Source organism: Balaenoptera musculus, chromosome 14 (assembly GCF_009873245.2).
Source record: "Balaenoptera musculus isolate JJ_BM4_2016_0621 chromosome 14, mBalMus1.pri.v3, whole genome shotgun sequence".
Lineage (NCBI taxonomy): Eukaryota > Metazoa > Chordata > Mammalia > Artiodactyla > Balaenopteridae > Balaenoptera > Balaenoptera musculus.
The window spans coordinates 65,026,116-65,038,387 of NC_045798.1; the positions used below are offsets into that span (position 1 = coordinate 65,026,116).

The window sequence follows — 12,272 nt, forward strand, 5'->3', positions numbered from 1 at the left end:
CACACATCCTGCCCATGTGGAGCTTGGTAGGATAACTTCTTAGAAGCTATGAAAAAACATGACCCTAGCAAGAGGAAGGCTCCACGGTTGAGACAAACTCTTTGTCAGAGGAGCTGTACTTGGTATTTTTATGGCCCCTTAAGTTGCCAAGTGCTATGTTTCCTTCATACCGCTGGCCCCCGTGTCAAGCCGGAGACAGGGACGTGGGGAATCCCAGCTGGCTTGGCCTGAGTCTGTCCTGCCTCTGTGGGGCTCCAGCTCCCTGGGCTTGCCCAGTGGGCACGGCAGAACCAACATCCAGTTCCTCTGAGTCACGGTTCATGGGGTCCTCCACTCTGGGCCATCTGGAATTTTCTGGAGAGAAAGAAGCCATTAGTTTCCATGTGTTTCAAAGCATCCTTGGGAGTGACAGGTAGGGCCAATACGCAAGCTTGTGAAGAAGAGGAGAGGGGCTGTGGTTTCCAAGAGGCCAGGTGGAGAGTCGGTATCCAGGAGAGATGGGGGCGGACGGGCGGGTCGCTGGAGAGGGTAGAGCTGGGGCCACAGGGCTTACCTGTCAGGAGACTGGTGTGTGTGGGAAAAGGCAGCTAATGTGTAGAAAAGAACCAAGCTCCAGGTGTCCTGGCAGTGGAGTCTTGTGATCCTGTATTTATTTCTGGTTGGAGTCACCTTGAGCACAGCTTCCGATGCCCCACTTGGAACCTCCCGCTGCTGCCTCACCTGGGCTGGGATCCGCAGCCTTCCTTTCCAGCTCCAGCATTTCCCAGCCGCATCACCTCCTACTGAAGGCCCGTCCAGGTCTACCACAGTCCGGGGGTCTTCACACAACAGGAGGAAGGCTCTCTTGTATTTGTGTAACACACTCTCCCTTTGCAAAGAGCTGGTGTGTGAGAAAGAGAGAGAATAGACCTGTGAGATAGTTAAGCCTGGATGATTTCTATCAGACCCTGGTCCAAGGTCAGTGGTCAGAGGTCACAGGTCACGGGAATATCAGGAGAATCTCTCTTGAAAGGAAAGTGGGCCTGGGGTTCCATGAAGCTGCTGGCCGTGGGAGTGAGCTCTGTGGGGCACTTCTAAACCTCGTCCCGCAAGATTGAAGGGGAACCAGGCAGAGCAGTAGCCAGGGGCCCTGGCCCCACCAACCTGGGGAGTGAAGGGCAGGGTAAGCTTGGTGTCATGAGTGCCACCCCCTAGAGAGAGGGGGGCAGAGGCCTGCCAAAGGGGCCATGGCCAGGGTCATCGCAGAGGTCACAGTGAGCACACACGGGCATGCACTCTGCAGGGCAGACATGGGACGGCATCTGAACCAGCGCCCAGGGACACCAGCTCTCCATCCTCACGCCTGGTGGGCGGCACCATGGACAGAAATGGGGCCGTCCAACGGTGGCTCCAGCACAGGTCGGAGCTTGCGCTGAGCCACTTCCTCACTTGCTGGGACCCAGAGTGCATGGCCCGGCACCATGGGGTCAGAGGTCGGGCAGGAGGTGCCCTCTCATGCCCCCAGTGGTTCCACCTCCACATCTCTGCCCTGGTGCTGCAGGCTGAGTGACATCACAGTTGGGAGCGTGAGCCTTGGAGGCGGCAGGTACAGGCTGCTGCCAACTGGTTGGGTGGCCCGGAGGAACTTCCTGGACCTTACTGAGCCTCTCCTTCCTCCTTGGTAAAAACAGGTTGCCAACACGGTGAAATTACCTGGTGAGCACGTAACTTTCACAAATGCAACTCCATTTTGGCAAAGGAAATCCAGGTAGAAAAATGACCCTTTTTTTAAAGCACAGATGATTTTGCCTACTCTTCCACCTGTATTCGTCTCCTGGCCCAGGAAGGGTGGGGGTGGGGGGGCAGGGTGCTACCATAACAAAGTGCCAACACGCTGTTGGCTTAGAACAAGAGCGATTTATTATCTCCTAGTTTTGGGTGCTGGAGCCACCATCAACTAGGTGGCTTAAAGCAACAGAAATTTACAGTCCCACAGTTCTAAAGGCTAGAAGTCAGAAGCAAGGTGTCAGCAGGGCCACGCTCCCTCTGGAGGCTCTAGGGAAGAATCCTTTCTTGCCTCTCCTAGCTTCCGGTGGCTGCCAGCAATCCTCGCTGTTCCTTGGCTTGAAGCTGCGTCCCTCCAAACATTGCTTCCATGTTCACATAGCCTTCTTCCCTCTGTCTCTGTCCAAATTTCCTTCTTCTTATAAGGACACCAGTCATAGGATTTAGGACCACCCTAATTTTGTATGACCGCGTCTTAACTCCATCATATCTGCAAAGATCCTCTTTCCAAATAAGGTCGCATTCACCTGTACCCAGGGTTAAGACTCCAACTGATCTTTTGGGGGCACGCAATTCTACCCACTGTAGGGGTGGAGACACTGCACGCGACACTGTGGTCAGGAGCGCCCCCCTGGCCCTCAGAGTACCCGGTGCCTCTGTCTCCTCCTGTAGCGCCAGCGTGTCTCCACACAATCCACCTATGACCCTGGCGTGTGTTGGCCCGCAGTGGACGTTGTAACGCACCTTCTTCTTCTCCCTTGTGCTCCTGTCAACCCATTAGCACTCAGCGCAGGTACCACCCTGGCGAAGGCCTCCCTGACCCTTCTCCCAGCAAAGGTCCTCGTTCCTTCCTCGGGGCTGCCAGAGGCATCTATACAACCTCTACCGTGACGCACGGCATGCATCAGCTTGCTTATTTGTGTTCCCCTGAGCTCCTAGGGCTGGGACTGGGTCTCTTCATTCTGGTATTCCCATCTGATGCACCTGGCACATAGTAGGCCTTGAGAGCTGCTTGGGTGAAGAAGAACCAAGGATGGACAGACGGGTGGATGGATGGCAGGTAACGGACAGCTCTCCCCTGACCACGGCCACAGCTGCCGCTCTCATCCCTTTGTCCTGCCTTGTTCTGCTCGATAGCGTTTTTCATCATTGATCATATTATCTATTTATTTGTCATCTCTCTCCTTTCACTAGAATGTGTGCTCTGTAAAAACAAGCATTTTGCCTATTGCTCTTTCACTACCGTATCTGCAGTGTCTAAAACGACAGTATTTATAGGATGCGTGGTAGGATGGATGGGTGGATGGGTGGATGGGTGGATGGGTGGATGGGGGAAGGGTGGATGGTTGGGCGGGTGGGGAAGTGTGGAGGGATGGGGGGAGGGGAGCCTGTGGCTCATTGGACGTGCATCACGCTTATCACAGAGGCAGCTGGTCTCAGTGCCACCCGGCACACATGCTGCCTTGCCCAGCGTGCTTTCGTTGCCCTCCCTCCCATATCCTCACCCCCAGACCCAAGATATGTTTGTTTGTAGCTGTCGTCTCAGAGTAAGGCCCCTGCACTGCCGGTCTGCGGTCAGCAGCTCTGCTGCAGCTGCCTTTAATCCCCCAGAAATACCTGCCGTCCCAGGTGGTGAGGTATTAGCTTCAGCCTGCCCTGGAATGGGCAGATTTTACGTGACGGGTTTCAGCAGCCAGAGCAGTAACACGCTGCCCATGGTGCCGCATCTTAGACCAGTGCTGACCTCTGGGACAGGAGAGAGAGAGACTGAGAGAGAGAGAGTGTGTGTGTGTGTTTCACGTGTCCTCTGCCCAAGCTGCACACAGAAGGAGTATTATCTTCCCTCCCTCCCTGGAGAGGCTTGTTTTATATAATCTACTTGTCTCCCAGGCCCACTTAGTTATTGAAAGTGGTCAGAGGTTAGACAGAGGGGAACTGCAGCCAGGTCTCAGAGCTAAAGGGAGAAGGGTTCCCATGCAGAGAGGCGGAGGAAGAGCAGGCAGGGCCTGGGTGGTCCAGGCTGATGCTACAGAGGCTCACCTGACTCCGGCTGAGGAAACACACAAACCAGCTGGTAAACCAGAGGCTGGTGGGGCTCTTGTTTATTTGGGGGGAGGGGGGATGCTCATACCTGGACTGACGTCCCGATGGGGCTCTTTCAAAACATAGAATAGAAGAATTTATTGAGTAAAGAAATAGAGCAAAGACTACTGTATACTCTTTTTTTTTTTTTTTTAGTTCTGTGACATTTTATTTTATTTAGTATACATGACATGAGATCCACCCTCTTAAAAATATTTGTTTTGTTTTTTTATACTGTATACTCTTAAACGATCATTCGGACAAGCCTGATAAATTTCCCATTCTCCACTCAAGAGGTACATTCTATCTACAAAGCAGGGAGGGGGGTCACTGGTCTAAAGCCAGAACCCCATCACCCCTGGCCGGGCCTGGAAATACCAACTCATGTGCCTCCCCAGATTCCTTATTAGTCACTCTTGTCGTCGGATGCCCCTTGCCTACACATACCACCCTCTCCAGCCCTTTCGTAGGAACTATGTTTTAGGGCAGCTGCTTTCTGTAGAGTAATTGAGTGAGAGGGGGGCACAGTTTTCACCGTGGCTGGATTTTTTTTTTTTTTTCAAAACACTTGCTATTGCTTCTACCTGGAATATGTTTTCCACCTTTTAAAAACTGAGATATAATTTACATGCCATAAAATTCACCCTTTAAAATATATGAGTAAATGGTTTTTAGTATCTTTATGAGATGGTGCAACAATTGCCACTGTCCAATTCCAGAATATTTTCATTATCCCCAGAAGAAACCTGGAGCCCATTGGCAGTCACTCCCCATTCTTTCTCTCCCCAGACACTGGCAACCTCTCATCTACTTTCCATCTCTGCAGATTTGCCATTTCTGGACATTTCATAAAAATGAAATCAAACCATATGTGGTCTTTGGTAGATTCACCCGTGCTGTAGCATGTATCAGAACTTCGTCTCTTTTTATAGCCATGTAATACTCCATTGTATGGAGCTACCATGTATTTATCCAAACATCAGTTATTGGACATTTGGGTTGTTTCCATTCTTGGCTATTATGAATACTACTGCTATGAACATTCATGTACAAGCCTCGTCTCCCGCCAATGGCTTTAAAGAACTTTTGCCAGCCTAGGCCAGCAGCTAATCTGATGGCAGATCGTGGCTAAGCACAGACTTTCTCCCTCTGTCTTCCTCTTTTGGCCTCATAGTTGCCTCTCTTGATACCCAAATGCCCTTGTTTTGGGGGAAGTGTGGGCAGCATCTTGAGTTGTGTGTGTCACATGGTACCACCACCAGCTTGAGTTTGAAGAACTAAGTGGCTAATTGAAGAGGGTCCTCCAGTAAAGCTTGTATAAATACCGTGCACCCCATTTTATACAAGACCGTCTGAAAGTTCTACATAAGCGCCCCAGGGAAGGTGGCATTCATTCATTTATTCACCATGGTGCCAGTAGGCTGGGGCCCCAGGTGATCTTGTGGGTGGGACCAGTCCTCTATAGCACTGGCCTGGGTTATTCCTGGGGAGGGAAGACCTTAGAGGTGCAAGGCTTTGTTCTGTCACCTTTGTCACTTTGTTCAGCTGATTTCTGGCCTCCCATTGGGGTCTTCCAGCCTCAGGCCAAAGAGAACACAGGCAGAACTCCTCCATCCTTCCCCAGCACACCACCTGGTCACCAGGCTCTCTGCTAATTCCCTCCACCTTCCCTAACCTAAGCTTCCTACACCCTCCTCCCCTGCAAACCAACTCCACTGGACTCTCTCTGCCAAGACTGGGGGCCCCATGAGGAGAGGGACCAGAGCAGCCTTGCTTGTCCTGGCGCACTCGGCCCTGAGCAGAGTGTCAGGATGATGGGAGAAATGGTTCTGCTGCCGCTGATGATGATGGTGATGACGCCAACGATGGCAGTGACAACACCAGAGATATTTGCTGAGGTGTCTGCGTACCAGGCACCGTTCTACGTTCTTTACATGTTTATCAACACATTTAACCCTCACAGGGACCCCAGGAGCCTATTATTATCTCCATTTTACAGGTGTGGAAACTGAGGCACATAGAGGTTAGGTCACCTGCTCAAAGTCACATAGCCGTCAAGAGGAAGAGCCAGGAGCTGGCAGTTCACAGTGTGGCTCCAGATCCCAGGCTTTTAACTGCGATGATATTTTATATATGTACATACATATGTAGTAATTTGGAGGCGATAGATGGATGGACACAGCGGGCAGAGCAGTGGCTTCATTAGAAGCCCTGAGGGGTCCCGCATGCCCCTGGGCCACACTGAGTCCTGGCAGAGAGCTAGGACTCCATGCCGAGGCTGGGTCACCAGGGCAGCTCCCCTCTGCTGCAGCCCTGTGGCCGGGAGGGGGGGGGGGGGGGCAGGCCAGGATGCAGGTCAGAGCCCAGGACTCTGGGGCCCAGACAGGGGAGCCTGGCACCTTCTGAGCTCGTGGAAGTCCAAGTGTCCCGACAGCTCCCTCGGCCCGGCCTCAGAGCTCAGCTCCCCGTCCAGGCTCGGCTTCCTTCCATTGTCTCCACGGGGCACGCCCAGTGTGTTCCTGTGGTGACCTGAGGCCGGAGGGAGGGAAGGGGCCAGCCGGGAGCTGGGTGAGGGTGGGAGAGGGGAAATGAGAGGGGAAGACTTGCTGTTTTTCCTTGTTTGTGTTTTGTATTAAAGAAAGCAAATAATATCCTTTGAGAAAACCATTAAACAAAGCACATCCTAAAGCAGCAGAGGCCCATTGTGCCTGCCCGAGCCAGAATTCATTCATGCCTTCTTGGTCCGATTGTTGCACCCAAGAGACAGGGTGTGAGGGAGGGACTGTCAATATAAATAATATAAATTAAATAAAATAAAATTTGAAATGTGCCCTTCCCTCCCTGGACTCAATAGGAGTCTCGGCCAAGCATCTGAAAGGCCAAGGTCCCCGTGTCCTCCTGAGCCTGTTGTCCTCCCCGTGCCCGCCCCAGGAAGCATCTCAAGACTGGCCGGGCTGCCCATGTCCAGGGCTGCTTAGCCCCGTGGCTGGGGGCTAAGCCCTGAGAAGGCAGCCCAGCAGGACCCTCCGCTAGGAGCCCAGATCCGGAGGGCTGCATGTGCCCTTGCCATGGAGGGGATCTGGGCTTCTGTCTCCCTGTCTGTAAAGGGCGTGGGGGGCGGGTGCTAAATGAGCTCTCACTATGTCATCTCCAGCACACTGGGCCCCGTCACACCCTCTGACCCTGTGCACACCCAGGGCCTTGTGGGCGGCATGGGGGCCATGCTCAGGCTATGGACTCTGCATCAGGACCCATACCCAGGTGTCCCAGGCCCAAGCCAGTTCTCCAGGCCTAAGACCCTCAACCCCTGCCACCTCACCCCAGCCTGCCCATAATGGAATGGCAGTGCTTTCCCATGTCCCACCAGAACACACTTTTCTGGGGGGAGGGAAACGGTAAGAAGAGAGCTGGCCATCAGCCCAACTTCTGCAAATAATTCTGCCTGTGGCTCAGCATTTGCAAGATCAACCCTGCATTATGAATAGAGGGTCTCCCTCCGACCTTGATATAAATATATACATAGTTGTTATCATGATGACAATATGCAAAAGACCATCTTTAGGATTTTCCCCAGTTAAAAGTTTAAAAAAAGCATTTAGCTATTTGCATGTTTCCTCTAAATATACCCCAGGAGTATAAGTAACAAAGATCTTGGGTAAAAATTGCATGAGGCATCCTGGACTAGGATGAGGAGACCTGGGTCCTAGCACATTCCCTCTGCATGAGGCTCCGGATTTGCAAGGAGGCTGCATCTCCTTGGTCCTCTCAACAGCTCAGAGAAGATATTAACATTCCCATTGTGTTAGGAAGCTTGATGTTAGAGGGCCAACTTGTCCTCCATCAGCCAGTGATTCCAGGATCTAATTCTCTTGCTGATTCTCTGCTAGACCTTGAACTGGCTCATCCACCTCTCTGGACCTGAGTGTTCCCATCTGTAATTTGAGTGACTGGATATGACAAATTCTAGGGACCCCTTTGTGTCCCCACTGTTCTTTGGTTCTATAATTCCAGCGTTGTCATCTGGTGGGAAACTCATTAACTCTAGTCTTCTCCATTTTTCAGCCTGGATTTGGTGGCCAGAGTCTAGCCTTTCCAAACTCTCGATTTCGTTTCATCATAGGTGTTGTTGTAGTTAGTTCAGACCCGGAAGTTCTTTGCTCTCTTTCAGAAGATTTACTGACAATCCTCTCTTCCTCCCCCAAACACACAGGGCTACCACCCGATGCCCCATGAGGTGGAGATTGCGCACACGAAGAAGTTGTTCCGGAGGAGGAGAAATGACCGAAGGTAGGAGACTCTCCATCGCCAGCTTTGGGTTTTCTCTGCCTCTGCCGGCCCTTCTGGAGCTACAGTCCTGTCCTGTGTTTGGCTTTTCCTGGTCATCAGCCGATGCAACAAGAGGCGACATAGGCTCAGTGGGCTGGTGACCGGGGGCGGCGGCGGCTGCCCGCCTCTTGGTTGGCCCTGGGATTGGATCTATTCAGGAGTCCAGGGCAGGTTTGGCAGTTCAGGAAGAGAAAAGCTCTTTCCACTGACCATGCAGCAACAGTAACGGTCCTCAGGGGACCAGGACCTGCCGACGTGTGTTTTGAGACACAGCCTCCAGGAGGCTCTGGAGCTCACAGTTCCAGGACTGTCTTTCCTCTGCCCTGTCCTGGGAGCCGTCCCTGGCCCATGCTGGGTTCTGCTGTGACAGCGACACACAGATCAGAACTGCACATGCTGCTTCTCTCGAATGCCTGGGGGGTTGGGGCTCACTTAAACTAAAGCAGAAACCAGGATCTCTCCTGGCATCCAGCAGAGGGCTGGGTGACAGCAAGGGGCCAGAAAAAGTGCCTGGAGTAGCCCTGGATAGGAACAAACAGCTGATGTTGGGCGTCTGGGAGGCTGAGCCTTTGTTTCCTTAAAGGCTGTCTGACAGGGAAAGGTCTTCAAGGAGCATTCCAAATGGAAGAGTCCGGGTGCAGAACAGTGTTTTAGTATGTGGCCATTTGTGCAAAAGCAGAGTTAGAGTATTTGTTTGTTTGTTTGTTTGTTAGAATGTGCATAGATGATTTCTGGATGGAAATGAGAGAGGGAGCAGGGAGGAAGAGAAGGAGGGAAGCGAGGAAGGAAGGGAGGGAGGGATGGAGGGACGGAGGAAGGAAGGCTTCTGCTTGAAGAATTAAAATGAGGTTCTCCTCTACAGGGAATTTCTTCTTAGTTAAAGGTGATGGCTTGTGGTTTTACCTTTAATGAACAGAGCATGTTCTCATCTCAAGAGAGCCAAAAAAAAAGCCCAGTCAACATGCTTCCTCAGAATACTAGAAATGCCTCTTCTTGTGCAGCTTCCTGGAGACTAGGGCTGCCCAGGGTCCCTGATCCCTCCCTCCACACGCGGGCCCTGAACGAGGCGTGTTGGGTGGTGGCCGCAACTCAGGGTGGATGGAGGACCAGGCCCCCGGAATGTCATCAGCGGGTGGATTTAGTGGAACCAAAACAGCCCCAGAGGACAGTGAGTGTACAGCCATCTGGGAGGAAGGCAGTCCGGGCTTAGAAACCACCAGGCACTTTCTGTAGTGGCGTCAGAAGGGGAAACTGAGCAGGGAGAGTAGGACCAAGCCTATTCCCGGCCTGACCAGAGTGTAGTCATCGCACCGTGTGTGCTGCCTTCTTGTTGTGCAGCTTCACGGAGGCTAATTCCTGATTGCTGGGTTCCCCGCAGAGAGAAGAAGTAGGGAACACCCCCTAAAGGAGGAATGGGGTTCACAGGGGACTGGGGACGTGTCAGGAAGAGCAGAGGCTGGCTGTCGCTCCTCCCCTGCCCTGTGGTCCCCAGAGTGTGTGTGGAGGTGTGGGGAGTCCCCGAGCTTCCGTAGGAGAAGTCACCCTGTGGGCCCAGGCAAGGGCAGGCTGCTCTCAGCGTCCAGATCAGCCGCGCCTCCGCTTGTGGGCCAGGTCACCTCACTCAGCAGGAGCCCCTGGACAGTGCAGGTCTCCGGAAAGCGGCGGCGTGACCCAGGAATGTAGGAAAAGGATCGTGACATGCAGGCACCGGGAAGCCGGCCTTCCGCTGAGCCTCGCTTGTGTTAACAAATGCCCAGTTAGGTCAGCACACCTCGCAAAGGATGTGGACCCGGGACTGGGTCCAAAGCAAGGCAATAAAGATGATTAAAGGGATGGAAAGTATGTCCTGTGAGGAGAGGCTAACGGGCCAGGGCCAGGGAAGAGGAGGCTGCAGGGAAAGGACATGCATGCCAGTAAACTCTTGAAAGATTTATACCGAGCGCCGAGGAGCGGCCGCCCACCTTCCCCGGGACCCGAACTGCAGGAAATCAGCTGAAATGAAAGGAGAGAGCGTTCCTCTGGACCAAAGACGGACTCAAGCAACAAACGTCTTGACCATCAGGGGCTCGGACTCTGCCATTCAGCGTGGCAGACACGCGTTGAGCCTGTGCTGTGTGCCGGTCGGGGCCCCACCTTTAGTCACAATCCGGAATATGGTGCAGGCCAACACTCGGCCGTCACAGAGTCCCCAGGCAATGGGGACTTTCAGGAGAAGAGCAGGCAGCCGGACACTTGAAGGACCTCTTTGTCTGAAAGCAGGCAGCCAGCACCGGGGGCCTCCCGAGTCCTCCTTGGTGGAGCGTGTGATCCTGGCCTTTGAGGAACGGCTACAGAATATTATCCGGTCGACCCTAACCTTCCAGCTGATGATAGATAGGCACGGCCTTGCTGAGCCCCAAACCTTTATATTTGACCTTGATAGTTAACACTTTTGTACAGCAGGTTAACCTTCCTAGTAGTGAGGCTTGCATTCCCTGGTGGCAGAGGGGGTGGTGACCAGAATCAGATGTGGTGGCCAAGGGCACAGCCAGCATCTATCTGTGTCATGCCTCTGATCTCTCCCCCTCTGTTGCAAGGGAGAAAAGGTGCTGTTTCCCCTCTTAACAGATGGAATAGCTGAGGCCGGGGACACTAGCCAACATTGCTCAGCTAAGTAGCAGAGCTGAACTCACCCCTGCTGACTGCAGCTCCAGCCTTTTCGACTCCACAGCCTCAGGTGGACCTCTGACCTAGAAAAAGCCAAGAGCAGGGAGCTGGTGGGTGCATAATTAGGAGGGTGGCTGCAGTGTCACATGAAGGCAGGTGGCCCGCTCCATCCCCCTGGTGTCTCTGAGGCTCTCCCGGAAGGCCTGCAGGGGTCTGCGGCCTTCCGTCTGACTGCAGAGGACCTGGTGTCTGATCGCTGCAAACTCTCGGCAGCTCGGCAGGTTGCTGAACCTGGGGGTCCGTGCTACCCCACAGCCTGCAGCAGGAATTTCTAAACTGGGCTCTAGAGCCCTAGTCTTGACGGAATTCTAGATTATATCCTAGTTCCCGGTGGCCTCTTGAGGTCTTGAGTGTGCCCTTACTGCTTTTATTCTCTGATGTCCGAGGCATATGCCGTGGAATTAGATGCCGGATGTGAATGCCACCTTTCCTACTCATTAACTCCGTGATTTTGGCAAATTACTCTATACCTTGAAAACTTTATTTCCTCTTCTGTAAAATGGGTTCATTAATTGGGAGGCTTAACCAAGCTCATCCTTGTAAGGCACCGGGAAATGGTCTTAGCGCCAGCTAAGATCACAGGGGGATCCGAGGTACTCAGAAAACACTGTAAGGTGACAGTGGAGTGCAGATGTCTGCGGTGGCGGGGTGCAGGGACAGGGCTATTGTCCCAAATCCCCATGAGTGCGGGTTTGCTTGAGCCCAGGGAACTTTCCTTGCATCACCTCCAGGGGCAGGGCACCCAGGGTCAATTGGTCTTTCTCAGGGATCAACTTTTAAAGCTTTGCTCCCGCTGTCGGGGCTGGCGGGGAAGGAGGGCCCCTCTAGAGCAGCCATCTGCAGACTCTGCTCCCACATTCTGTGCGCTGCTTCGAGGGCCTCTGTGTCTAAAATTGAGCTATGGGCATCTTTTCCTTATTTTGCAAAAAAAAAAAAAAAAAAGGTTAAGCTCGTGAACAGTTCAAAAGTTTTCTCCTTTAAAATGGTCTCAAAACATGGACAACTGGTAACCACTTGTTTATTTTGCGAAACTAATCGAGGATGTTTGCTGATTTCAGACAAAATTATGCATTTCATGATATGAATGTACTAAATGAGTATTTCACGCATTCCTGAAAGAGCAACATGCCTCCGGTTGCTCTATCCCCACCCAAGCCAGAGACCTGCCGACTGGAAGGGGGTCCGCTGAGGTTCGTCTTCTGCCCTGAGCTCCTTACCCTCAGGATGCAGGGCAGAGGGGCAAACTCTGGAGGGCTGAGTCCCGGCCATGCCACTGACCCACTGCCTGTGTTGACCTTGAGTGAGGTCTCACCTCTGGGGGGATGCAGGGATTTTCTCTACTCCCCCCACCCCTGCTCCATTTGAAGAGATGGACATCTGAGGCCATGAATGAA

General features: G+C 52.9%; 1 protein-coding gene across 5 annotated transcripts in view; it reads left to right on the forward strand.

Annotated features, from left to right (window-relative positions):
• Nucleotides 1–12,272, forward strand: part of CTIF (cap binding complex dependent translation initiation factor) — a 304,506-nt gene that overhangs the window by 153,809 nt on the left and 138,425 nt on the right. For all 5 annotated transcript variants that reach the window (XM_036822931.1, XM_036822928.1, XM_036822932.1 and 2 more), the window contains one exon: nt 8,057–8,133. In XM_036822931.1, coding sequence (XP_036678826.1) covers nt 8,057–8,133 — 77 coding nt within the window. The remainder of the gene's footprint in view (nt 1–8,056; nt 8,134–12,272) is intronic.